The 27,964-nt window shown below is 45.7% G+C and overlaps 1 protein-coding gene across 1 annotated transcript in view; it reads right to left on the bottom strand.

Moving 5' to 3' along the window:
* HOMER2 (homer scaffold protein 2) overlaps positions 1-27,964 on the bottom strand; it is an 85,434-nt gene that overhangs the window by 7,384 nt on the left and 50,086 nt on the right. Inside the window, exons 3-7 of the mRNA XM_083412209.1 lie at positions 21,371-21,502; positions 11,318-11,410; positions 10,080-10,219; positions 6,553-6,709; positions 4,730-4,840 (exon numbers count right to left, since the gene is read on the bottom strand). Coding sequence (XP_083268335.1) covers positions 4,730-4,840; positions 6,553-6,709; positions 10,080-10,219; positions 11,318-11,410; positions 21,371-21,502 — 633 coding nt within the window. The remainder of the gene's footprint in view (positions 1-4,729; positions 4,841-6,552; positions 6,710-10,079; positions 10,220-11,317; positions 11,411-21,370; positions 21,503-27,964) is intronic.

The following is a 27,964-nucleotide window of genomic DNA, read 5'->3' on the forward strand; positions in this document are numbered from 1 at the left end:
AGAGGCAAAAACCCTGGCTGTGATCTCCATCTCCTGCCCCTCTTCCTACTGCCACGTACTTGCCCCCTCCTGCTCGATCCTGCTGCTGTTCTCCTCTACCCCAGGTGAACTCGAAGAGGGTGAGCGGGAGGAAGGCAGTGGCCCAGGAGCAAATAGAGGAGTTGCCACTTGAGCATGCTGCTGCAGCCGCCAGGGTTGTGGAAGTGGAAAGCACTGAGAAGCAATGAGTGCCTGGCAGTGGCAAGAGCTGGGAGCCAACCACCAGGTGCCCAGCAGTGGCAAGAGGCAGAAGGTAGCAGCAGGGGCACCAGATCATAGCTGTCAACTTTTCTCCTTTTTTAAAGGGAAATTCCCTTGTTCCGAATAGGATTCCTTGCAAGAAAAGGGAAAAGTTGACAGATATGTGCGGCCAGCTCCACCTGTGCAGGGGGGGAAGTGTGATGGTGTGGGGAGTGGTGGCACTGCTGGTGGTGGAGAGGCGACGGGAGGTGCAGCCCCAGCTATTAGCAGTGGCTTCTGCTCCTCCTCCTCTCAGGGTGATGCCCTCTCACAGCTTGCTTCGGACTGCTTCGTGGACTGCCTGCCTGTGTTGCAGGGTCTGGGCTGGTTTATAAGGTGGATGGGTGGTCCCTTAAGGTTTCGTGGTACCAAGCTGAACTGAACCCAGAAACTAATTGGGGGTTTTGTGTGTGTAAATTCCAAAAAGGGACGCGGGTGGGACTGCAGGTTAAACCACAGAACCTAGGACTTGCTGATCAGAAGGTCGGCAGTTCGAATCCCCGCGACGGGGTGAGCTCCCGTTGCTCGGTCCCTGCTCCTACCAACCTAGCAGTTCAAAAGCATGTCAAAGTGCAAGTAGACATGCGGTAAACAGCATTTCCATGCACTGCTCTGGTTCGCCAGAAGCAGCTTAGTCATGCTGGCCACATCACCCGGAAGCTGTACGCCGGCTCCCTCGGCCAATAAAGCGAGATGAGCACCGCAACCCCAGAGTCGGCTGCGACTGGACCTAATGGTCAGGGGTCCCTTTACCTTTTACCTTTAAATTCCAAAACTAAACTCTATTTGTGTCTCTGCCTCGGCCCCATCAAGCCACCTCAATCCCTTATTCCAGTTCAATGAATATATGCATGCTACAACAAGAAGGTGTTTTGGGTTTTTTGTTTTTTTTTTTGCGCTGTGTCACCATTATCCTAAGATGTCAATCTTCCTTCCAGCTGCAGCTGCTGAAAAGCAGGAAGAGGCGGGTGGGGAAACAAGAAGGAATAGATCTGAGACAGCCCCAACAAGTTTTCCAGACAGCTGTTAATTCAGTACAATGCAATTATCTGTCAGGGACCAGGAGTCAGGTTCCTCTTCTGCTGGTGAGGAAGAGTCGAGGACTCTGAACAAGAATAGGAAGGGCACGCAGGGACAGCCTCAGAAGCACTGCTTCCCAATGGGCCTGTATGGCCAGAGCCTCTCTGGTCTGAGAATGTGGCACTGTATCAGAGTTCTAGGGACGCGGGTGGCACTGTGGGTTAAAGCCTCAGCGCCTAGGACTTGCCAATCGCATGGTCGGCGGTTCGAATCCCCGAGGCAGGGTGCGCTCCCGTCGCTCGGTCCCAGCGCCTGCCAACCTAGCAGTTCGAAAGCACCTCCGGGTGCAAGTAGATAAATAGGGACCGCTTACTAGCGGGAAGGTAAACGGCGTTCCGTGTGCTGCGCTGGCTCGCCAGATGCAGCTTGTCACGCTGGCCACGTGACCCGGAAGTGTCTGCGGACAGCGCTGGCTCCCGGCCTATAGAGTGAGATGAGCGCACAACCCTAGAGTCTGGCAAGACTGGCCCGTACGGGCAGGGGTACCTTTACCTTTACTATCAGAGTTCTGGATTCCTAGAGTACAGGACAAGCACTGCTCTACCTTAAAACCTGCTCTGCGCTCATCAAGCCTGAGCCTCGCCTTACCTTCATCCAGTCAGAACATTGTCCTGCATCCAGCATGAACACCACCTTGCCTTGACTTGCCCCTAGCATGAGCCATGCCTTGTGTCCAGCCTAGGCCTTGTTTCAGCACAGAAAAGGGTCGTATCTTTTAGTACTGCTCTATTCTGCCTTGGTCAAGCTGCACCTGGAGTAAGGTAAAGGTAAAGGGCCCCTGGACAGTTAAGTCCAGTCAAAGGCGACTATGGGGTTGTGGCACTCATCTCGCTATCAGGCTGAGGGAGCCGGCGTTTGCCCACAGACAGCTTTCCGGGTTATGTGGCCAGCAGGACTAAACCGCTTCTGGCACAACGGAACACTGTGACGGAAACCAGAGAGCACAGAAACAGCATTTACCTTCCCTCCGCAGTGGTACCTATTTATCTACTTGCACTGGTGTGCTTTGGAACTGCTAGGTTGGCAGGAGCTGGGACAGAGGAACGGGAGCTCACCTTGTTGCGGGGATTCAAACCACCAAGCTTCTAATCGGCAAGCCCAAGAGGTTTAGACCACAGTGCCACCCGCGTCCCTGCTCTCTTCTGCCTTGGTCAAGCCACACCTGGAATACTGTGTCTAGTTCTGGGCACCACAGTTTAAGGACTGTAGAGTTGGAAGGGACCACAAGGGTCATCTAGTCTATGAAGATGAAGAAGAAGAGTTTGGATTTGATATCCCGCTTTATCATTACCCGAAGGAGTCTCAAAGCGGCTAACATTCTCCTTTCCCTTCCTCCCCCACAACAAACACTCTGTGAGGTGAGTGGGGCTAAGAGACTTCAAAGAAGTGTGACTAGCCCATGGTGACCCAGCAGCTGCATGTGGAGGAGCAGAGATGCGAACCCGGTTCACCAAATTACGAGTCCACCACTCTTAACCACTACACCACACTGGCTCTCTATGCGCTACCAACTGATCCAGGATATTGACAAGGGGAAACATATGCAGAGGAGGGTGGCCAAGATGATAAAGTGGCTGGAAACCAAGCCTTATGAGGAACAGTTGAGGGAGTTGGGTATGTTTAGAAGAGAAGACTGAGAGGTGAAAGGATAGCCATCTTCAAATATCTAAAGAGCTGTCACATGGAAGATGGGGAAAGCTTGTTTTCTCCTGCTCCGGAGGGCAGGACCTGAAGCAGTGGATTAAAATTACCAGGAAGGCGATTCCAGCTAAACTTTAGGAAGAACTTTCTGATTGTAAGATTTACTTGACAGTGGAAAAAACTGCCTCAGAAAGTGGTCAACTCTTCTTCATAGGAGGTTTTGAAGCAGCAGCTGGATGACCATCTGTCAGGGATTCCTTAGGCGTGATCCCTGTGTTGCAGGGGGTTAGACTAGATGGCCCTTGGGATCCCTTCCAACTCTACAATTCTATGCTCCTTTTGTTTTGTCCCTTGTATTGAGCAGATGGAGTTGAAACCAAGCAGGAAATTTTGGTATAGACTTTATACAACACACAACAGCTTTCAAGAGATCTATATAAACGTCTTCCAACACTGGGTAGCTGTTGGATTGGAATAACTTGACAACTCTGTGAGGTAGGTTAGGCTGAGAGGCCAGTGACTGCCCCAAGACCACCCAGTGAGCTTCAAGGCCGAGTGGTGATTTGGTCTCCCGGGTCCCTAGTTTGACACTCTAATCCAGAGAGCCAGTGTGGTGTAGTGGTTAAAAGCGGTGGACTCGTAATCTGGTGAACCAGGTTCAATTCCTCGCTCCTCCACATGCAGCTGCTGGGTGACCTTGGGCTAGTCACACTTCTCTGACGTCTCTCAGCCCCACTCACCTCACAGTGTGTTTGTTGTGGGGGAGGAAGGGAAAGGAGAACGTTAGCCGCTTTGAGACTCCTTAGGGTAGTGATAAAGCGGGATATCAAATCCAAACTAAGGCCCGGGGGCTGGATAAGGCCCGAGGGACTCGTTTATCCAGCCCGCGGCAACCCCTGCTGCCCGCTCTTACCGGTGCTGTGCTGCTGCCCACTTCCAGGTCAGAGGAGCACTGGAAATAGCTTGTGCACATGCGCAAGCATTATTTCCGGTGCACGTCTGGGTCGGAGGAGGCCCGTGCACATGCGCACAAGCTATTTCTGGTGCTCCTCCGACCGAGAAGTGCGCCGGACATAGCGTGTGCTCACATGTATGGGCAAGCGCTTCCCCGCCCTCCACACGATCGGCACTGGAGACACCAGCCCGAGGCGCGGTAAGTTTGCTGACCCCTGCTCTAATTGCTCTATCCCACTGTGTCTCTCTGGTTTCCTCTGCGTAGTAGAAAAACACCTTCCTCACACATTTCTCAAAGGACAAAGCCCCAGGGTTCTTTGGAGGAAGCTTGCAGTATACACGTACCTTAAGAAGGGTACCAACCATCACTTCTACCTGCCCCTGTGCGTTATCTAACCCTCCCAGCTGCCCCAGGAGGGCTCGGTTTGCTCACTTAGAAAACAAAAACCATTCTACCCAACTTAAAATATTGTCCAGCTTTCGTTACTGCATTAAAACAGAACACACACAAAAAATGAGAATAAGGTCCCAAGGTAAAACAGACAGAGCACAAAAGCCTAATGTTTTGCTAGGAACCCATGGCATTTTCAGGAGCATCAGTCATGTCGTTGTGCCCAAAGCCTCCAGGGCTTGCTCAGCTTCTAAAGTAATCTGCATTAGGGTTTTTTGTGTTTTTGTTTTACAAGTACTGTGGAAGCGGATCGATTCCCCAAAGATGTTGTGGCTGCATGTCCGCAGCTTTAAGCACTTCATTACCATTCTTTGTTTTACATACCAGCTCCTTGTCTTGCAGCTCTGTTTCCAATTCCTGGAGGCGCCTGCTCAGCTGCGCATTTCGTTCTCTCTCCTTATCTATTTCATTGCACTGCTCTTCCAGTTCGTCAATCTTAAAGAAAGGTTGAAAGGAGACAGTCTGAGTTCCCAATCCACTACAAATACTTATCATTTGCTTTTCACGTTTTTAAATAATGGAAACTGTTGCAGGAAAATGAGGAGATACCAGCAGGTTGCTGAAGGGGCTGGGGAAGGCCTAGAGCAGAGTTTTTACCAAACTAGGGTCTCCAGCTGTTTTTTGTACTACAGTTCCCATCATTTCTGACCTGATATCTAGGGATGACGAGAGATGTAGTGCGAAAACAGCTAGAGACTGATTTAAAGCACTTGTTTGTTAAGGGTTGCTAGAAATTGTAACTCTGAGGGATAAACTACAACACCCAGAATTCTTTGAGGGAAACAGTGTTCTTTGAATGTGCTTTGGAGGGAGAAGCAAAGAGGCTGCAACTGCAGCAAAAAGGCTTGTGTATAGGTCAGCTTATGAAGCCAAGATGCAATCATCCAAATGCAATCAGTGTGTTCAAGGTGCAGGTCCTTATGAAGGAAAAAAGAACTCATCTCTGCATGGTTCTCCCAGCACTGAGCAAAGCTGCCTTTCCCCACAAATCAAGTTCAGTGTTGTGGGATTCTTGCTACAAGTAGCATTGGTGGAAACCAAAAAGCCCCTGCTGTCAATAAACTTCTGCCAGGAGTGTGTGGGTCAATTAAAAGCTTTTGAAATATCGAATCATATTATTTAGTGGCAGTGGACACTACTATTCCTGGACTGCTCCAAAGTTTACACCTTTTTGTTATTCTCCCCTGACATTTACATCCGGTACATCTAATATTGGGCAGAGCAGTTTTTAGGAGACAGGAATGATTGTGCCTTGACCTCTCTCCCTCCAGCAATTTTTGGACTATCCCAGGGCAACTCAGCACAGCTAGGAATACATGAAGCAGCACCCGGATTTTTATTTTGGCTAAAATGCATTTTAAGTTCTCAACTTTTATTTTTGCAAGTTGCCAATGCATTACATAAGTGAAATAAACGGATCTACCTCCAAGGTTTGTTACGGACCAGAGTCCATAGGCTAGCTATTAAGTATAGATACTAAAATATTCATCCCAGAGTAAGAACCAATTTATTTGTTACCACAAATGCTTAAGACCCCTATTCTTCTCACAGAGCTATACAGTGGACCGTCCGCAACCCAAAAAGTCCGTGGGCAGAGGCACCACTTCTGCGCATGCGCATGGCGCGACTGAGTGCTTCTGCCCATGCGCGTGTGTGGCAAAACCTGGAAGTATACACTTCTGGGTATGCCCCGTTCGTAACCCGAAAGTTACGTATCCAGAGTGGTACATAACTAGAGGGTCTACTGTAGTTCCCTGAATGGTTTAACAATAAATCTCTCTTCCCAAGGAACTCTCAGAACCTTGAAGTTCTTGTCCATTACTCGAATTCAGAGATGGTGGCTCTCGGGTCCATGGGCCCTTCCTTTGGAAGTGCCCCCTCCTCAAGCCACACCCCAGACTAGCTGCTGCTGCGGCAACATCTGAGCTCTCCTCTTCTGGAGCCTTCGCCCTGAGCCCTGCCTGGAGCTGTCCAGGGTACCATTGAAGCTTTGCCTCTGTAAATTGCCCAAGCCATCATTCAAAAGAGAAGGTTTCTCAAAAGGAAATGCAGCCCTCAGGGCTGGAGAAGTTTCCTCACTCCTCATCTAATCGTTACAGCACACTGGCATGTTTTCTGACTAATAAAATTAGTAAAGCATCCAATACCTTGCTCCTAAGTTGATCGTTCTCATCTTTGCAAATGGAAAACTGCTTCTTCCAGTGTTCTATGCTGGCTGCAGATTCTTGGAGTGCAGAAGTCAGTCTGGCATTGCTCTCCCTAAGACTGTGCAGTTCCGTTTCCCATTTCTTTACATTGGAGGAGCTAAAAGAAAGAGGGGGATGGAGAATCACACAAACATTGGAGATTTCTCGATAGTTTTTTCTATAGACCAGATAAGAGGCACTCATTATGTAGCATATAAAATACCTCAGAACTGGGAGGGGGAAGTAGTTTGAAATATACATAATCCTGATTAACAGGGATGGATTAAGCATTTTTTAAGATTAATCACACACACATATTCCAGCTCTGTCTCTCTCTCTCCCTCTCTCTCTCTCTCTCTCACACACACATTCAAGTTTACTACAATACAACAGCTCTGTTCATGGTATAATACCTTCATATTTGATTAATATTACTCATATTCATATTTATTGTTACAGCAGGTCAAATAAAAAAACTTTATACCTCATGAATTGTGTGCCTTATTATGCTAATCTTCTACAAACCTATTCCACTTCTGCAAAAAAACTGTAATTTTTTTGGCTCCCTTCTTGCACCCTTATATAACTCGTAAGCGCTGTCATTATGAAATATCCATATTTTCTCAGTTCCCACTGTCACCTTATAAGTTTATAGCCATTTGCTATGTCCAGCCTTCCAAGCATATTCCCAAACTGCAAATGTAACTTGATTACTCAAACCCTTGCAACATTTATTTTGGGCAGTCGTGGAACCAGGGAGTTTCCTAAAGAGAAAACACGTACCATTTTGGCTGCTTTCACCAGGGCAATTTACTGGAATGGTCACACTTTGCACACTTACTTTGTGGCAGCAGGGTGCTAGAGTAAATGGCCCTACACTCTTCTTTTGTTCTTAATGCTAGAAAATCTCTCTCATGGAAGGCTGACTGTTAAACACCTCTCTCGTCAATATCATAAATACATCTGAGGGCGTAACAGTGTCCAAGAACAGTATCGGTATTGTTTTAAATCCTTCCAGCAGGACAAATATATGTGGCGTGGCGAAACTTCTCTGATCCTCTTTAAACAGCATAAAGGTATAAAGCCTCTTAGCAAAACAAAACAAGGCACACAAAGTGACCCAAAAGCTTCTCTCTGTCTCTCTCTCTCATGCACAGACCACTATTTGTATTGCTCTAGTATTGGTGGATCACAGTAGACCTCCTACTTATTTGATTTTGGCTTCCAACAAGTTTGACCATGTTTGGGTGGGCCTGTGTTTAAAAGGGCAGGGGAGGAGATTGCCACATGGGGAACCTCCAGATGTTCCCAGCTCCCAACTTGTATCAGTCTCAGCAAGGATGGGCAGTGCCAGGGATTGTGGGAACTGGAGTTCAACAACATTGCGCACCACTGTAGGGAATGTTTAAGTCAGAGCATGGAGTTGAAAGGAGCATGGACTGGAAGCAGCAGCCGAGACCACATAACACCGGTCCTGAAAAACCTATATTGGCTCCCGGCATGTTTCCAGGCACAATTCAAAGTGTTGGTGCTGACCTTTAAAGCCCTAAATGGCCTCGGTCCAGTATACCTGAAGGAGCGTCTCCATCCCCATCGTTCTGCCCGGACACTGAGGTCCAGTGACGAAGGCCATCTGGCGGTTCCCTTGCTGCGAGAAGCCAAGTTACAGGGAACCAGGCAGAGGGCCTTCTCGGTAGTGGCGCCCGCCCTGTGGAACGCCCTCCCACTAGATATCAAATAGAAAAACAACTACCAGACTTTTAGAAGACATCTGAAGGCAGCCCTGTTTAGGGAAGCTTTTAATGTTTGACAGACTACTGTATTTTAATATTTTGTTGGACGCCACCCAGAGTGGCTGGGGAAGAAATAAATTATTATTATTATTATTATTATTATTATTATTATTATTATTATGTGAGCCAGTGTGGTGTAGTGGTTAGGGGATTGGGCTGGGACCTGGGAGACCAGGGTTCAAAACTCCATACAGCCAAAAAGCTCTATGGTTGACCTTGGGCCAGTCATAGTCTCTCAGCCTTACCCATTTCACGGGTTGCTGTGAGGATGAAACAGAGAGGGAAGAGAATCTCATGTGTCACCTCAAGCTCCTTGGAGGGAAATTGGGGCAACTGACAGTTGCGATGGTGGTGGGATTTTATTTTATTTTTCAGCTGACAATTTGAAAAACAAGAGGGTGGTAATAGGTTTAAGAAGTTACTAGTTCTAACTGCGTATCACCCTAAGCTTCACTTTACTGTGAATTTGGTTTTTTATATGGTTCCTCCAAAAAACACTCCCTGTCAGGTTTATACCTTGGGTAACTGCTATGCTTAGAGGGCTTGGACACTTACCCTGATACCTATATTAATACAGTGCTGCTACAGCAGTAATAATGTGGCACGACTTTATCCAAACATGTTTGTAAGACATGCTTGTATTATGGGAACTGCAGAGCTAAGTTTATAACACGTCACTGGTGTCCAGAACAGACCAATCCATTTAAGAAATAGGCAATATCATAATAAAAACCATATAAAAAAGCAAGATTTAAAAGAGCAGCCTGTTAAAAACATAATTAAATTAAAAATGGATTAAAACACAGCGAAGCAGGAAAAAACAATCAGCTCGGTAAGCCAAACACCTGTTTAAATAAAGAGGATTTTTGCCTTCTGGCAGGAGAATATCAACAAGAAAACTAGATGAGTTATCTTAGCAGGGAGTTTCAAAGTCAAATCAGAGCCCCCCCAACTCCCATAGGATAAAGTTAGCTCTCAACTCCTGCTTGCTATTTAACCACGCATTTAAAGCAAATGACTTCCCACAAAGAAACTTGGGAACTCTGTGTTGTTGAGGGTGTTGGGAATTGTAGTTCTGTGAGGGGAAACTACAGTCCCCATGATTCAGGGGGAGGTATGTGCTTTAAATGTGGTGTGGATCTGCCCTAAGAAGTGGCCGTTGGTGCTAATTGGGACAGACAGGGTGGAAAGCAGGGAGGACCAACAGTAGGGGGAGCTAGAGCGCAGCCACTTCCCTGACTGTAAGTAGGCAGTGACTGGCTGAGGGCAGACTGAGGTTGTTTGGGGAGTGCTCCATCCGTCCTAATAGCCCAGCCCCCACTGTTAGTACAAAAGAAGTACCATATTTTTCGCTCTATAAGACGCACCAGACCACAAGACGCACCTAGTTTTTGGAGGAGGAAAACAAGAAAAAAATATTCTGAATCTCAGAAGCCAGAACAGCAAGAGGGATCGCTACGCAATGAAAGCAGCAATCCCTCTCGCTGTTCTGGCTTCTGGGATAGCTGCGCAGCCTGCATTCACTCCATAAGACGCACACACATTTCCCCTTACTTTTTAGGAGGGAAAAAGTGAGTCTTATAGAGCAAAAAATACAGTACTCTCCCACTAAAAAGCATGGGCACTTCTTTTGGCCTGGGAACGCAGTGACCAACAAATAGCCAACAATAATGTAAGTCATGAAAGCAGCTTCACCTCTGGGCTAAGGCAAGTTTCAGTTTGTCATTCTCTGTTTTCAGCTGTGCATCTGAGGGACCACCATGCGATGCCTTCTCATCGTCCGTCCCATTGACGCTGGACGCCCGAGTAGAACACGGAGTTTCACGGCCTGATTCCTGCACAACGCATTCCGCAAACCAAAAAAATTGTTACGATAAAGGCCTGCTGCTTCTCAACGTGCTACAACATGGCGCAGAACCCCCGCAGGCGCCCCCACCATCTTCCAAGCGACCCAAAGGGAACACCTTCTGCAAGAAAGGATAGTCATTGTATTTCAGAGGGCGGGTCAACGCAATCGGATCACTTGGCAAAATTGTTCCTGGACTGCATCACCTCAGCTTTGAATGCTATTGGAAAATTATCCGTGCGCAAAGATTTTCAAGCCAGGCTGGGAGATGGCTAGGCCCAAACTCTTCTCCTTAAGATGCAAAAATTTCTATCTCAGGGGCAGGCTGAAGGTAGATTCAGATCTACTGGTAGATTTCTAAGTGATTTGCAGTAGATTTCCAGTTGTCTCTGCCTACCAACGCTTTAACAAGTTCAAGTAAAAATTCAATTAAAAAAAAAATCTCTGTCATGGCTGGTCTTAATTGCTTCTCTCTTAACATCCGTGTCCCTTGCTTGTCAAATGAGAGTACTAATTGGCTGCCATATGTCTTCATTCAGCAATGTGGGCCAGTTTTGGAGTGTTAGAAGCACTGATGCCTGGAAACTTACAGGTAGATTTGTATGCATTCCAGTGTGCAGGTAAAACTGGCTTCACCATTTTGTGACTGGCTCTTGCTTGCAGACCTTGACATTCTAGCAAAACAGAAAAAAAGATCCCGCATCTCTGAATTCTCCCTGCTATGAGTGCAAATGAAGGGAGCTCTGGAGATGCCTTTTTTAAGGAAGACGTGCCAAACATGTGACTCCCTTTGCCTAAGGTCAGAAGTCGTACAGTCCAGGAACAGCTTTCTCAGCTCATCTGTTGTATGTGGCGGCTGCCATCAGCCTGGGCCATTAGGTCTCAAGCAAGCAAGTAAGCAGATCCACCAAAAGCAACCGCCAAGAATCATTTTTGTTGCTGCTGTTAAAAATACTTTATTTCTTTGCTAACGCTCACCTGAAGCTGACCTTGGGTAGCATTTTCAACTGCTCTTCTCTTTCACAAAATCCATTTTCAAATCAACGAGACCATGTTCCCATATTCCACATTCAGAGAAATCACTTACTTGGGAATGATTGCTAGAAGTCTCTGTTTTTTCTTGAGACCGGTCTCTTGCCAGTCTGGCAGCTTCTTTCACCTCTTGAAATTTCTCGGCAAACTGAAGATAAACACATAAGCAAAGTGTTACATTAGGACAGCCGCAAATAACAGCTTACTCTAACTGATTTTAAATTAGCCTGCATGAATTATGATGGTCCATAGAGCAGGCGTGTCCAGCTTTCAAGAGACTGAGATCCACTCACACTATAAAATAACTGGCAGTGATCTACCAAAGTTGTTGAGCTTTTATGGGGTTTCCGCGATCTACCGAAATCTACAACATACCCCCCATGATCCACCAGTAGATCACGATCTACCTGTTGGACGTCCCTGGCATAGAGAAAAGGGAGCTTTAAGATATTCCTCTGGGGCCATCCAAAACAATCAGAAATTGAGGTGGAGGGGTTCTAGAGTTGTTTCTATACAATGAGGTGCTGGTGGGGAACCTCAGGCCAGTAAAAATCAGGCTCTCCTATGCACGTTAATATATATATTTAATTTGCATTTTATTGGTATTCAGTTACAAATGAATTAAGATGTAAAAAAGGAGGAACAAAAAAATTCAGCAGCAACAACAAAGGGTACACAAAATGATATATAGCTGTAAGCTGCATAATTAAGATAACATTTAAATGTGGCCCTGAGACGATTGCAGAAAGCACACAATTAACATCTGGATGCTGAGAGCCTGAATCAGAGCTCCAGTTGTGTAACACTGCACACTGGCAGATCTCCTTTCCCCACAGATTAGCTGCAAACTTGGCTAATTCTGATTTATAGAAGGTCAAAATTAGAGTCAAATCACACAGGGTGCAAGATAATATATCTATATATCTATTTATTTGTTTCCTATACCATCCTTGTGTCCAGCGGGGAGCTCAGAGCAATGTACTGCATCATTAAAACACAGTCAATTCAAAAACACTGTCTTAAAAACACTGTCTTAAAACTGATTCTAAAACTCTCCATACATGCAATGCAACCTAATTTAGAACCGTCCTTCCCTCCCTTTCTCTTAACAGGTTGGAGGGGGGGGGGTGTCCACATTTGATTGATGCAACCATGCTGTGGTAAGCTGTGCTTTATACTCCCCCTGAGCTGTTTCCCTGATCTAAAGACCACTGCCCATTCAATTCAACAAGGAGAAAATTAAAGGTTCAGATAAGATGGAGAATAGAAGGGGAATTTCCTGCTCCCAGTGGCGTAGCGTGGGTTGTCAGCACCCGGGGCAAGGCAAGTAATTTGCGCCCCCTAACCCATGGATTTGCGCCCCCTAACCCATGGATTTGCGCCCCCTAACCCTAACCCCCAGATGTTGCGCCCGGTGCGGCCGGCCCCCCCTGCACCCCCCACACTACGCCACTGCCTGCTCCCACCCTTGGGTGTGGTGTCCACTCCCAATTCCGATCTTGAAACGTCAATTTAATGAAAGAGAAATGTCTGTGATGGTTTGAGGCGGAGGCAGGAGTGACAGGTAATGACAAATAATCATTTGAGAGCACATTTGGGGTATGTGTGTACGTGAGGAAAGCGCCTTAATAAATTCTTGCAACTGACCATGAATGTAATTTGGCTGTCAGCCTTACAGTAACCTCTGGCCTCAGACATCATAAAAATAATGGATGTGAGGCTGTTAAATGTTGAAAATTTATTGCTGGGTTTAGGGAGCAACAAAATACAGATCCATTATTTCATTATTGTCATCCCATTGTAATCCAACAAGCCTAACTAATGCATGTCCTATTGTACAACTTACCTTAAGGTTGCACAATTCTCATTAAATAAAATAAGATAATATTATCCCTGCAATGCTTAGGGTCTCAGAATCCTGATCTGGATACGGAATCCACCCCCTTTTAAAAATGCAAAACCAGACAGAATCACATGTTTCCATCTTGCATAAGTCTTCCACAGATTTTGACATTTAGCCTGCATGAAATTTTTATGATTCTTGCTTTGTGTGGGATTTAATGATGCAAGCCAGCAGGGAAAGCTACAGCTTTAAGAAGATGAGCCTATATCAAAAACTGTTTGCAAAACCTTTGAACTTCATTGCAATCCCATGCAGGCACATTCATAAATGACACTGAAGTCCAATTAACAGTTATTGCCGCATCCTCCTTCTCATTCCTGTGGACCAGCATGTCATTACTACTGTAATTTACTTCTTCCCAAATGGTAAACTAAGGCTCAATCAGAAGAATAATTTCTGACTTAGCTGGAGGGATCAACAGTGGTGGGCTTCTCTCTGTTTAAAAATAAATAAATCTGGAAATTGCTGCTTTAATTAATTCACAGCAATCCACATTGACAAGAGTTTGTTATTTGTGCATTGTGGGGCATCTCTTTAAGTTACATCTACACCATGTATTTAAAACACCTTTTTACCACCTTAACGGTCACGACTTCCCCCAAAGAATCGTAGGAACTGTAGTTTACCCCTCACAGAGCTACAATTCCCAGCATGGTTACAAGCTACAGTTCCCATGATTATTTGGGGGAAACCATGCACTCTGAATGCTATTTAAATGCATGGTGTGGAGCAATATAAACAATGGTGATAACAGCAGAGCACATCATCCTTACAAGTTTATCACAAATTTCTGATGCTATTACACCATCACTACAGTTATTACACTACCTATTTTTTGAAGTTATTTCACAGTTACTCTAGGACAGGGGTCAGCAACGTGTGGTCCATGGGCTGGATCCGGCCCATGAAGACCATTTTACCGGCCCATGAGCCACCCCCAAACCGAGCCACCCGCTCGGTGAGTCCCCTCTGCACTATGCTAAACCAGCACAGTGCGGGGACTCGCTGAGCGCACTGGAAATTGGAAGCGGCACACAGATATCGGAAATCACTTCTGCGCATGCCCTGACAGCTTGAGATACACGAGACTGAACATACAAAGCATTTTCGGCATGAAAAGCATGTGCTCTGTCCCTGAGCTATGACTCCCTCCCCTTTGGCCATATATGTTTCCAGGGCAGCTTCAGACTCTTGCAGGAGCGCTGACACGGCCAACCCTATCATTAGGCCAAATGAAGCAGCTGCTTCAGATGGCAGGTGCTAAGGGGCAGGGAGTGGAGAGGAAGTACTGGGAGGATTGAACTGCACGTACCACACAGCCTGCCCTGCAGCTCCAAAGCTGGGAGTGGTGGCAATGGACGTTTTCCCATCAGCAGTGCTAGGAGTACAGCCATATCTGCACTATATACATTTAAAGCAGCACAACAACTTAAACAGCTGTGGCTTCCTGCAAAGAATCCTGGGAACCGTAGTTTAAGGGTGCTGAGAGTTGTTAGGAAACCCCAGTTCCCCTGGCAGAGCTGCAATTTTCAGAGTGGTTTAACAAGAGCGCCTCTTCCCAGAGAATTCTGGGAACTGTAGCTCCACTAGGGGAATAGAGTTCTACTAACAACTCTCAGCACACTTAAACTACAGTTCCCAGGTTTCTTCATAGGAACCCATGATTGATAAAGTGCTAGAATAGTGCTGAAAATCTACAGTGTGGCCTAAGAAACAGTGTGGCATAGCAGAATGTTGGGTTCGGACCTGGGTTCAAGGCAGCCTTTCCTTATAGATATTTAATTACAAAACAAAGACTACTTCTCCAATGTAAGTCAAAATAATTTACCGTATTTTTTGCTCTATAAGACTCACTTTTTCCCTCCTAAAAAGTAAGGGGAAATGTGTGTGCGTCTTATGGAGTGAATGCAGGCTGCGCAGCTATCCCAGAAGCCAGAACAGCAAGAGGGATTGCTGCTTTCACTGTGCAGCGATCCCTCTTTCTGTTCTGGCTTCTGAGATTCTGAATATTTTTTTTCTTGTTTTCCTTCTCCAAAAACTAGGTGCGTCTTGTGGTCTGGTGCATCTTATAGAGCGAAAAATACAGTAATAGAAGCAGAGAAGGTGCATTATGTCTGTGCATGCATTTGCTCTAGAATTCTGCTTTGTGCCTATTTTCTTATGGAGGTGGCATGGGGAATCTTTCAGGGAATTTCAGAAAGGGACCGGTCAAAGGAAAATGCAGAGGATTGAAAGAGTGTGAGCTGCAAGGTACCCATATGGTAAGCTTAGTCCAAGGGGAACAGAGAACGAACTGAGCAAAAGACTATTCTTTGGAACCTGGGAAAAGTCTGGGAGGTTCACAGCTGACTGTTTAGTCTCTCACTCTGCCAATTTACATAGCCCTAAAATACAATAGAAAAAAACAACAACATTGGCCCCATTCATAAGCCACAATTAATGGTTTATGGTCAATGCTCTGATCTTCTCACCTTTGCTCTTCCCTACTCCTGCCTGGAGGAATGAAAGCATTATGCCTGGCTTAGCGCTATGTTCAAACTGGGGATCCCAGTCTGTCCAGCAACAAAACAAACCATGGTCTGCAGCCAAGGTTTGCTCTAGTTTGTTTGAATGAAATAAACCATGATCCCTGGTTTGGGCGTAACACTAAGCTGGGGACCAGGGTTTCTTTCTTCCACACATTAGTGCAAAGCAGTGAGACAGGTTCATGCATGGTAAACCATTAAATATGGTTTGTTGTGACGTGTGAACTAGGTCCTTGAGTTGCTTGGCCATCAATTTGGGATCTTTAGATTCTGTGACACACTTGCAGAGAAAGCAGTATTAGGCTAGACCCTCCAGACTAAGCCAGTTGAAATTAAGTCCCATTGAACTCAGTGTACTTAATCATCATAACTTGGGTCCCATTAGGGATCCAAGAGGAACTACCCAGGAGTATATCCAACCCATAGTCTTTACTTGAGGTTCCAATTTTGTCTTTTGGATTTCTTCACATGGATGTTCATCATTGACCTTCTTGCAGAACTGTTCAGGGTACTTGAGGAGAAAGAGTTTCCTTGGAGTAAGCCCCACTGAAATGAGTGGGACCCAATTTTGAATAGACACGTATAGGATTGTGCTGCAGGGCACCCCAGGAACCCCAAACGAAAAGCAACAATCCATAACGGTGCAGACATACCGTATTTTTCACTCTATAACACGCACCGGACCATAACATGCATGTAGTTTTTAGAGGAGGAAAACAAGAAAAAAAATATTCTAAACGAAATAGTGGATATATGATTTTTGTGGTTCATGCTGTGGCCACAGACATGTGATCTGACAGTGAGTTTGGAGTAGCCCAATGCAAAAATCCTGAGGATCCGTGTGGATCCATGCTTTGTAATCACAGAGGAGGGAAGGAAGGGGAACCATGGATCCGCTGCTCACGACTGCAGCAGATCCCCCCCGCCACCCGCAGGCATTCGCTCCATAACACGCACAGACATTTCCCCTTACTTTCTAGGAGGAAAAAAAGTGAGTGTTATGGTGCAAAAAATACGGTACTTGGGAAAGTACAAAGGATCCATTTGGAAGAACTAGTTCCCAGCCTGATTTAGTTTCAGTTATAGAAGCAGGGGGGCAGTGAGGGGACCCAAAGGTTGGTTTATCTACATTGTTAATATCAAAGGAAGAAAACTGCTGAACACAGGTGGGTGGGTGGGTGGTTAAGTGCCTAATATTTAGATCAAACGCTTTGGGGGGGAAATACAGCTCTGCTCTCAAGACAATTACAAAATTATTGCAGATCGCAAGAACTGGAACAACCACTTATTGAAAATATAGATGGAAAGAATGCTACATTTCAGACCGAACCAGATTCGAAGCATGCTCCATGCACCCGCAGCAAAGTTTCCTGTGAACAATGGTTATTTTCCCCAAGGTTCTCTTTGACAGGTGGCAAACTGAAGGACACTGCATTGATTCTTAGGAAGATGTCCACAACTGTAGCAAACTATGCTGAGGATCTGTCAGAAGTAGCTAAATTACGCAACAATGAAACTGTATTTATTTATTTTCCGTACCACCGTTCATCCAAATATCACAGGGCGGGTTACAATATTAAAAAACCAAAACAAAAATACATACCATAATAGCAAGTAAAAACAATAGCAAACCCCCCCCCCCCCACAGATTAAAAGTCCATAGATGGTGAGCCTTGCCAGGGAGAGAATTCCACAAGTGGGGAGCCACAGCAGAAAAAGGCCCATTCTCGTGTTGCTGACCTCCGGACCTCTCGTGGAGGTGGTACACGAAGAATTGCCTCCAGTGATGATTTTAAAGTCCTAAACGGCTCTGGCCGTATATACCTGAAGGAGCAGCTCCACCCCCATCATTCAGCCCAGACACTGAGATTCAACTTCTGGTGGTTCCTTCACTGTGAGAAGTGAGGCGACAGGGAACCAGACAGAGGGCCTTCTCGGTAGTGGCGCCCGCCCTGTGGAACGCCCTCCCATCAGATGTCAAGGAAATAAACTATCTGAGTTGTAGAAGACATCTGAAGGCCGTCCAGTATGGAGAAGTTTTTAATGTTTGATGTCTTACTGTGTTTTAATTTGTGGGAAATTGCCCAGAGTGGCTGCATAATAATAATAATAATAATAATAATAATAATAATAATAATACTGCAGGGTCCGGGCCAGTTCATAAGAGAACAAGCATTCCTTGAGGTATTGCAGCCCTGATCCATTTAAGGCTTTATAGGTCAGAACCAGCACTTTGAATTGCGCCCAGAAACTAACTGGCAGCCATGGCAGCCCAGTCCAGGATTGGCATTATACAGTGGTACCCTGGTTTAAGAACAGCTTAGTTTATGAACAACTTGGATTAAGAATGCTGCAAACCCAGAAGGTGTTTGGGTTTGTGAACTTTGCCTTGGAAGCAGAACATGTTCTGCTTCCTGTTGAGTGTGTTCCATTTGTAAATTGAGCCCCCCGCTGCTATGGGAAAGCACGCCTTGGTTTAAGAATGCTTTGGTTTAAGGACGGACTTCCAGAATGGATTAAGTTCGTAAACCAAGGTACCACTGTGTACTCAATCCGTATTACCCTTTTCTGCCTGGCACAGCAAGCCAGATGTCTTGGGGATGGAGTGGGGTCCTCCCATGTGGTCGAAAGGGGGCAAAAGGTCTCCCCCATCCAGACGCTTGTCAGTCTCGTGGGAAACTGGCCAGGACTCAGCCAATTGCAGATGGGTCAAGGGGCCAAGTGAGGGCAGAGGCCTGGCTGCAACTGGGACCGCCTCTCCCCTTTAAAGGGTAAGTGGAGTCCGAAGCTCAGCTTCTTGTCGAAGTGGAGCCATTATTGTTGGATTGCCCCTTTTCCCGCCCTGTATATATTCTCTTGTTGTAGGTGGTCCAGCCTAAAGGTGAGCCGCACGTGGACACTGCTATGGAATAATAATTGTTATGTACTGAAGTTCTCACCCTGGGCCAGCAGGGGGATACTGTATGCAAATAAGGGATCGAAAGTGACGTTCAGTGATTGGATAGTTTTAGAAAGTTGTTACAATTATGTTGTACTGGAGCTCTGTATAAGCAGGCTGACTGAACCCTTCAGTTCTGTTCTGTCCTGGCCTGTGAATAAACAAGAGCTGTTTGAAGAATCGCTGTGTCGGCTGATACCCACAACTTAACAATAATAATAATAAGTTTTTATTTATACTCTGCCCTTCCTAGTTCAAAAACCGGGCTCAGGGCGGCTAACAACAAATTTAAAACACTTTAAAACACTTAATTATAAAAGCAGCATAAAATAGTGTATAAAAACACGAATAAAAATAAAAATCAAAAATCAAATACTCAGTCGCTGAAAATGGCTGCCATAGGCAGTGTCAGGGAACTGCCATCGAAGCTGGAGGCGGAGAGGAGGCTCCAGAAGGATAGCGGAGAGGGTCCCAGTAGGGAGAGAGGTAGCCCATCTGCTGGGGAAGGAAATCAGCGTAACACCAGTGGAGAAGGGGGGCAGATGGGGGAATCGGAGAGGTGGCTCCAGGACTCTTCGCCGGAGACCAGCGGAGAGGGCACGAGTACTCCGCTGCCCACACCCACTTTGCGCAGAAGACTTCCCGCGCAGGCAAAGTAGGAGGAGACTGGGCGTCAAACAGCTTCTATGCTGGAATAGGTTCAAGAAACGCCCACTGACGGATTCTGCCAGCGACTGAGGCAGCCACAAGCTTAAGGCTTTCCAGACAGAAAGGGTTCAACCAGGCAACCTAGCCAGGAGTAACGGCAATTTACGCACGAGCAACCCCTAGAACCATTACAGGCAGCAACAAAGAAAGTTCCGGTACTCTGTCCCAATGCATATTGTCACAAAAAAGGACTGCGGCTCTTCCTCCCGAAAGAGTCCAGAAGTATGAGGAGTCTGCACCATGTTTTCATCCAGCTGGCAAACACAGCCACCACTTTTAGCTGTTTGATGCAGCAGCTGGGACTTCTGTTAACATGGCCTCTAATCGAACATCTCATGGCCTATAGCCTTCAAGGCTATGGAGGACAAGATTAATGAGGAAGTTGTGGAATGTTCAAGGGCATCACGTTTAGTGAACTAATACAATCCAGAGACACTAATGGTGAGTAGTTCTTTTTTTAAAATGTCAACTATCTGTCCTGATAAGTGACTCATTTCTAGCCTGGGAAAAATTATTCTGATTCTTTGACAAGAGCACCAGCTCAACAAATAGAGTGCACATTGTGTACACCATTGGGCTATTCATCACCAAGCTACTACTGCTAGTTTAAAAGGGTCTCTAATAGGAAGACTCCCAAAGTAATAAATCATTTCTACGACATCCAATTCGCCTGGATCTACTGGCACCTAGGCTCCATCTGTGTTATACATTTAAAGCAGTATCTGAAAACTTTTGACCGTCGCGGCTTCCTCCAAAGTATCGTGGAAGTGTAGTTTGTAAGGTATGCTGAGAGTTGTTACGAGACCCCTCAATCCACAACTACTGCACTACAGTGGTGCCTCGCAAGACGAAAAGAATCCGTTCCGCGAGTCTCTTCGTCTTGCGGTTTTTTTCGTCTTGCGAAGCAAGCCCATTAGCGGCTTAGCGGATCAGCTGATAAGCGGCTTAGCGGATCAGCTGATAAGCGGCTTAGCGGATCAGCTGATAAGCGGCTTAGCGGATAAGCTGTTAAGCGGCTTAGTGGCTTGGGAAAAAGGGGGGGGGGAACCCCGCAGGAACTCACAAGACATTTTCGTCTTGCGAAGCAAGCCCACAGGAAATTCGTTTTGCGAAGCACCTCCAAAACGGAAAACCCTTTCGTCTAGTGGGTTTTCTGTCTTGCGAGGCATTCGTCTTGCGGGGCACCACTGTATTATTGTATCAAGAACACAGCCCCATCTGCACCATACATTTAAAGCAGCATCATAAACAGCTATGGCTCCCCCCCCCCCAACTCCTGGGAAGTGTAGTTTGTTAAAGGCATTTATGGTTGTTAGGAGAACCCTTTTCTGCCTCCCAGAGCTACAGTGTCCAGAGTTCTCTGGGAAGATTGTAAAACCATTCTGGGAATTGTAGATCTGTAAGGGGAACAACTCTCAGCATCCCTAAAGAAACTACACTTTCCATGATACTTTGGAGCAAGCCATGGCTGTTAAAGTGGTATGATACCGCTTTAAATGTATAGTGCAGCTGCAGTATTAATGGCTGTATGAGCAAGACTGTACGTCCACTGGCCAAAGGCTAGATCCAGCAGACTGTTCTTACGTTCTTAGATGGGATGTCGTGTTGAAGTGATGAGCAGAACACACAGCTGTTCTGTTGAGCAATGCCTTTGCATTTAGCCTAACACCTAGTTTGGCTTCAAGGCAGGCACAGAAAACTAGGCATAGAAAACCATATGATCAAACACACTCAGAAAATTTCTAGCTTGAATATTAACACCTCCCACAAACTCTGGCCCACTCATTGATTACAGGAGATTAATCGCTTGCAAAGAGCCAAGTTGCTATTAATTAAGACAAAGTGGAAGAAATCCAGTTTCTCTCTCTCTCTCTCTCTCTCTCTTCCACACACACACACACACACACACACAGAGAGAGAGAGAGAGAGAGAGACTACCACAAGATCTATATGTTCCTCCTTTTAATTAATTGAGATTGCAGGAGATTTTACAAAAGCAACAACAAATGAAAAAGTAATTCAAACTCAAGTTACCTTTGTTAGCTGCTGTTCAGAAGAAAACCCAAGGCCAAACACAGTGTTTGCTCGGCTATCAGCCCACTGGCCAAACTTCTGTGATGTTTTTGTGAAGGTCATATTAGGTGTGATTGTGCTATTTATAATCACCTGGAGAGAGGGGGGGGGGATGGAAACACAAAACAAAAAGAGGTACACAATTCAGAAAAGAATATCAGGATTACATATTATAGGAGAAACAGCAACTTGCCAAAAAGCTTGCTGTGCAAAAGAAATATTCCGATGGATAACAACAATAAGCATATTGGTACATGGGCTTCAGCTGCTTACTATACTGATTTGACTTGTATATATTTATGTTTCTCCTTTTGTTTATTGTCTTGAATCAATCTTTTTTTTTTATAAAAAAAAGAGATAAAATATATTCATATCCATTATTAGATTTGAAAACGAAATTCAACTGCAGAGGATTGCTCTTCCACTCCTGAGTTCAGTGAACCTACAAGTCAAAATCTTCCAAACAGTCAAAAGGTTGCTTTAACAGCAAGTTCAGACCAGAAGAGCAAGAACTGGGCTTAATACCGGCACCTTAATTAAGATGGTGTTATGAAAAGCCGTAACAGTAGTCAGGGCTAGGGCACTTCATAACTTTCAGTCTACAAAGGAGACAACTTACCGTATTTTTCGCTCTATAAGATGCACCAGACCACAAGACGCACCTAGCTTTTGGAGGAGGAAAACAAGAAAAAAATATTCTGAATCTCAGAAGCCAGAACAGCAAGAGGGATTGCTGCGCAGCGAAAGCAGCAATCCCTCTTGCTGTTCTGGCTTCTGGGATAGCTACGCAGCCTGCATTCACTCCATAGGACGCACACACATTTCCCCTTACTTTTTAGGAGGGAAAAAGTGAGTCTTATAGAGCAAAAAATACGGTATTTAAAAAAACAACAACTCAAGAGTCTGGTGGCTCTGACACTACCTAGTTGTAACTCCTACATACAACCCCATACATTAAGTCATTACTATTCCTCATGTTGCAGGCAGGGGTCGGGGACTGAGGCTGTGAGCCGTGTGATTCGCCTAAGGCCGCAAAGTAAGTTCATGGTAGAGGTGACATTTAAGCTCTTAGGTGCTACATTCCAACAACATTTTCTCTTTTCAAAAGGAAAAAACAGGTCAAAGGCTTGCATCCAACGTAGCGCTAAGTTAAAGTTGCTTTGTGATATACAGTACTTGTTCTGCTGGCATGGTTGTGCAAGAGAATGCAAGAGCAGGTTGCTGGTAGCAGAGGTTGCAATTTGTTCTGCAGTGAGTTTCTGCTAGAGTACTTGCTGCGCTGGATTCCCCTGTTTCACAGCATTAAAACTCACCTGTCCAGTGGTGGGAAAAGAACGCGGGGTGGTACCCAAGGTGGGCACAACAGAAACATTAAACACAGGTGGGCCAAATGAAGCCAGTGGAAGGGCCCTCACTTTGTTTTCCTCTCTTGCTGAGTGGCAGGCCACTGATGGAGGGAAGGGACTCAATATCTTTAGGCAGTTGCCTGGGCTCACACTTCCCAGCAAGGCCCACTGCCACCAGCCATCACTTTAAAAAATTCCCACAATGCCCAGAGAGAGAGTGCTCTGAGGTACTGATGTAGTTTGCCCGAGAGTGACACTGCTGTGTAAGCACACTTGGGAAGTGGGGGAGCACTGGCAAACACAATCAACCTCAGCAAAGGCTGGATCCGGCGCTAGTGAGAAGGGAAGAGACCAATGCAGCAGTTGGACCAGGCAGGCAGGGAGGCAGGTGGACAAGAAAGGAAGATCTTATACTTTCTCCTTCTCCTACAGGCAAAGATGGAGAAGACCTGGGATGCACGCCAGTTCACGTTTGTTAAGAAGCACATTTGAAATAGTTTCCTTTTGCAGCAGCTGGGATTTAAAAGAGGAATCTATTGCACAGGAAGCAGACACTGATAAGTCTCCGTGATTCACGCTAAGCGGCAATTAAGGCAAACTACTGGGGACCCAGCTTGAACCTGAATGGAGGAAGACGCAGTCCTGCCAATCATATGCTGAACAAAGGAGCTCCATTCTTGTTGCAAAAAATGAGACATAGCAAGAGAACATTGACGGGGGAGAAAAGGAGCTAAATTAGTCCAGGAATGCCTGCAAAACACAGAGCGCGTAGCACACCCACCCAACAACGCTTTTTGACATGTAAAAAAGTTCATCAAACCTAGGAATATGGGGCCACATCACCATCGCACCCAGAATTTGCAAGTCTTTCATGCAATTAAAATAGAGCTTATCTTTTGATCTGGGAAAATGCCAGCTAATATCTTTAAAATCTACTACGCTGCCGTTATTTTTAAGGAAATCAATCAAAATCTAAACTTCTGACATGGGTTCCCTTATATCCAGATTTTCCTGGACATTAAGTGATTTCTGCCTGGGACACTGTTTCTGAAGGCCAAATCCTGGCTACGTCTGGGATTTTCCAGACATATGGCAGCCCTAACTTCAGTGAACACTGAAGAAGTCCTTTTGGTTGAAATGTGTTGGGTTTTTTTATATTTAAATTGTTTGGTTCTTTACAGTTATATTTGTGTTATAAATCTTATAGCAGTGTCATAGAAATACTTTTTCTGATCCCAACTTGTTCGTTGTCATTGGAGGAAGAAGAAGAAGAAGAGTTTGGATTTGATATCCCGCCTTTCACTCCCCTTCAAGAGTCTCAAAGCGGCTAACATTCTCCTTTCCCTTCCTCCCCCACAACAAACACTCTGTGAGGTGTGTGGGGCTGAGAGACTTCAAAGAAGTGTGACTGGCCCAAGGTCACCCAGCAGCTGCATGTGGAGGAGCGGAGACGCGAACCCGGTTCCCCAGATTACGAGACTACCGCTCTTAACCACTACACCACACTGGCAAGATTCATCACTGTTCGCTTTGCCAGTTTGCCAACCCCTGAACTGCCCCATGAATCCAGGGACTGCTAGTTGTATAACCTGACGACCTCACTTCTCTGATGTTTCAACACCAGCTTCTTGTCCTTTGCTTTGCAGAAAGGATGAACAATTGCGACTCCTCTTTTTTTTTGCCTTAGCATTACTTTAAAACAATGCATTTTTAAAACCAGGTATCTCTACCCATGAAAAGCTGAAGCAGTGTGTGAGATGAAGCCAGACAACTGCTAGATTTTATATGAGGGATGAGGGAGAGATTACCCATTGTTCTGAAACCTCATGCAACCTAATCTAATTAAGACTGCAACATCCTCCCACACTCCAACATTAGACAGTGACTAAACGCAGACTTGGTGGCTTCAACATCAAGCCCAGACTCTACCCTGTATTTGCTTAATATCCAGACTGGTAAAGAGTTCTCACTGCTTTACTTCTTTTTGGTTAGTCCAAATAACAAGCATTGCCCAACTGTGGACCATACATATTGGCTATCAAAACAGATATGCAGATTAATATTTTTATTCATGGCCGACAGAGGGTACCAATAGATCTCTTTGACAGCAACTAGCGGGGTAGGTTGGCATTCCAGGAGGATCCAGTCATTTGCAAATCCACACTGAAGAGGACAGTAAAATAGAATCCCTTTATCGCACCCACTCAGGGGCTTAATACGTTTGATAAATGAGGTCATTATTCTGCACGGTGCTTATTAGATTTACACTTCCTTCTTCTGTTCTCCAGTTTCATCACAGATTGCATTAGTGCTCAGGGAACTCTTAAAGCATATTGGAGCAGCTATTGTTGACCAGATTGCTTAGCTTCCCCCCCCCCCCTTGTCATCTACCAGGAATGGAAGTTCAATGCATAGACAATCCTGCTCATCCCAATAGTTTAAAAGCTCCTTTGCATATAGTTTTCTGGTTTCATAGGCCTCATAAACTGGTAGGCCACTAAAACCCTAAGAAGTGCCTGCAGGATCAGGCCAATGGGCCATCTAGTCCAGCATTGTGTTCTCACAGTGGCAAATCAGATGCCTATAAGGACCCCACCAGGGTTAAGGCAGGGCCCTCGCCAATCCTGCCACAAGATCTCGCTAGAACCTTCTGCTGCCATCGCCCCTTTGCGGTCAACACCACACAACCCTGAGAGGGTAGACTTTGGTCACGAGAAGTGGGGCAGCACTTTCCTGTTTCACGTCAGGTAACAAAATGGGACACCGCCACCCCCGGACCCCATCATGCACATCTCCTTTGCTAGAGTAGGCAAACAACAGATGCTGGCATAAGACAGCTTTATAGATTCCCAAAAAAAACCCCCACCAATTATCCCACCTTCCCCTCCCACTACAAAAATATGCGTATAACTTTGGGCGAGCATAAACAACACATAAATGTATTTTTATGTATTTTAAAATGTGTTTCTCTTTCCTCTTGGTTTTAATGTATCTATATGGTGGTTGTATCTGTTTGGTTGTATCTGTTTGGTTGTAAGTTGCTTTGGGTTGCCCTGGACTAGATCAAATGACAGACAAGTTAATCAATCAATCCACCAAATTCCAATGGCTCTTATCCCTTTTGTCTTTGTTCCCTTATGCCTATTTTTCTATTTTGTCAAATATTTAGCAAGGACTATGTTCCACGGGTGGCGCTGTGGGTTAAACCACAGAGCCTAGGACTTGCCGATCAAAAGATCTGTCCCAGCTCCTGCCAAGATAGCAGTTCAAAAGCACGCCAGTGCAAGTAGATAAATAGTACTACTGTGCCGGGAAGGTAAGCGGCGTTTCTGTGTGCCCTGGTTTCCGTCATGGTGTTCCGTTGCACCAGAAGCGGCTTAGTCCTGCTGACCCGGAAAGCTGTCTGCAAACAAACACCGACTCCCTTGGCCTGAAAGCGAGATGAGCGCCGCACCCCATAGTCGCCTTTGACTGGACTCAACCGTCCAGGGGTCTTTTACCTTTACTGCCTTAATAGTGGACAACATCCACTATCCCAACCCCAGTAAATATTGCAATTGCCTTGAAAAAGCCATTGTGCATAAAGCATCTTGCACCATATCCTGCCTAGTGGTGGTATACGATTGTACAGTGTTACCTCAGGTTAAGAACTTAATTCGTTCCAGAGGTCCATTCTTAACCTGAAACTGTTCTTAACCTGAGGTACCACTTTAGCTAATGGGGCCTCCTGCTGCCGCCGCACCACCACCACGTGATTTCTGTTCTCATCCTGAAGCAAAGTTCTTAACCCAAGGTACTATTTTTGGGTTAGCGGAGTCTGTAACCTGAAGCGTATGTAACCCGAGGTACCCCTGTACTGGCAAAACCCCAGCTGCAAAGGGTTAAGGGTGATGGGAGGAAATCAGGAGGAGATCTGGCTAGCTTTGCCTCACTCACTCCCCTGGCATAGGATGCAACTCTGGCTCTGAGACACAAGCATCTGCTTGCCTTACCAAAGGCAAAGTGACATCCTGCTAAATTTCTGGAGAGCAGCCATGTCACTACGTTGGGGTGAAAATGAGATTCCTGTGGTGCCTTAAAATAGGCTGCAACCACGAACGCTAATGCCACAATAAATTTGCTTGCCTTTTAATGTGCCAAAGGACTCTTGATAGGTTAAACTTCCTGCTTTCTCCCTGCCCTAAAGCAGCTTACAGAGGAGCAAATCGGTAACTAGACAGATAACATGCGACAGTATTTGCTTACTTTTACCATGCTAAAATGCACAGATAATGGCAACTTCAATTATTATATTTAAAAATAAGCCATGGAATTATTTGGGTAATATGGTTATGCCAAGTGCCTAAAGCGCAAACGAAGAAAACCCCCAAAGAGCATTGCATTGAATGCAGTGACATAAGTTGTGATTGAAATGTCTGATTTAAAAATCAACCCATCTTCTGTGTTCTCCATCTGTAAGGGGTTGCTAGCTGCTAGTCTAAATAAGGTTTTCCCCATCTCTTTAGCAACTGGGGTCTCCTCCAGGGAGAAGCTTACCAGTTTCTTCTGCCACAGCGCTAGTAACAGGAGAGGTTACACCGGCTAACCTCCTGCTGTCATGCTAAAAGTAAAAAGGAGCAGCCCCTAAAGGCCCAGGCATTCACAACTCTGTCTTCTCATTGAGAATACTGAGAGATATTGGACCAGGTAATATCTGCAGGTGTTCTTGAATTCTGCAGGTGTTCTTGAATTCTTCATGTGAACCTAGGCTTGGTACCTTGTAACAAGTTGTTAAGAACCATCTAGTTCAGTATTGTTTACTGCGACTGGCAGTGGCAATCCAGCATTTCAGAGAGGAGACATTCTCACCCCTACCTGGAGATTTTGGGGATTGATCCTGCATGCAGAGCAGATGCTTTTCCAGTGAGCCACGGCACCTTCCCTGGCACCCTGCATCAAAGGCATGTAAAACTCCCCCACAAGTAACTTTGCTGCTGTTTCTTTGACATAATTTGTAATGCTGCATTTCCTAAGACGTTAAGTCGAACATAAAGGTAAAGGTAAAGGGACCCCTGACCATTAGGTCCAGTCGTGGCCGACTTTGGGGTTCATCTCACTTTATTGGCCAAGGGAGCCGGCATACAGCTTCCAGGTCATGTGGCCAGCCTGACTAAGCCGCTTCTGGCGAACCAGAGCAGCGCACAGAAACGCTGTTTACCTTCCTGCCAGA

The sequence above is a fragment of the Podarcis tiliguerta genome, assembly GCF_965153285.1.
Source record: "Podarcis tiliguerta genome assembly, chromosome: 14".
In the NCBI taxonomy this organism is placed as follows: domain Eukaryota; kingdom Metazoa; phylum Chordata; class Lepidosauria; order Squamata; family Lacertidae; genus Podarcis; species Podarcis tiliguerta.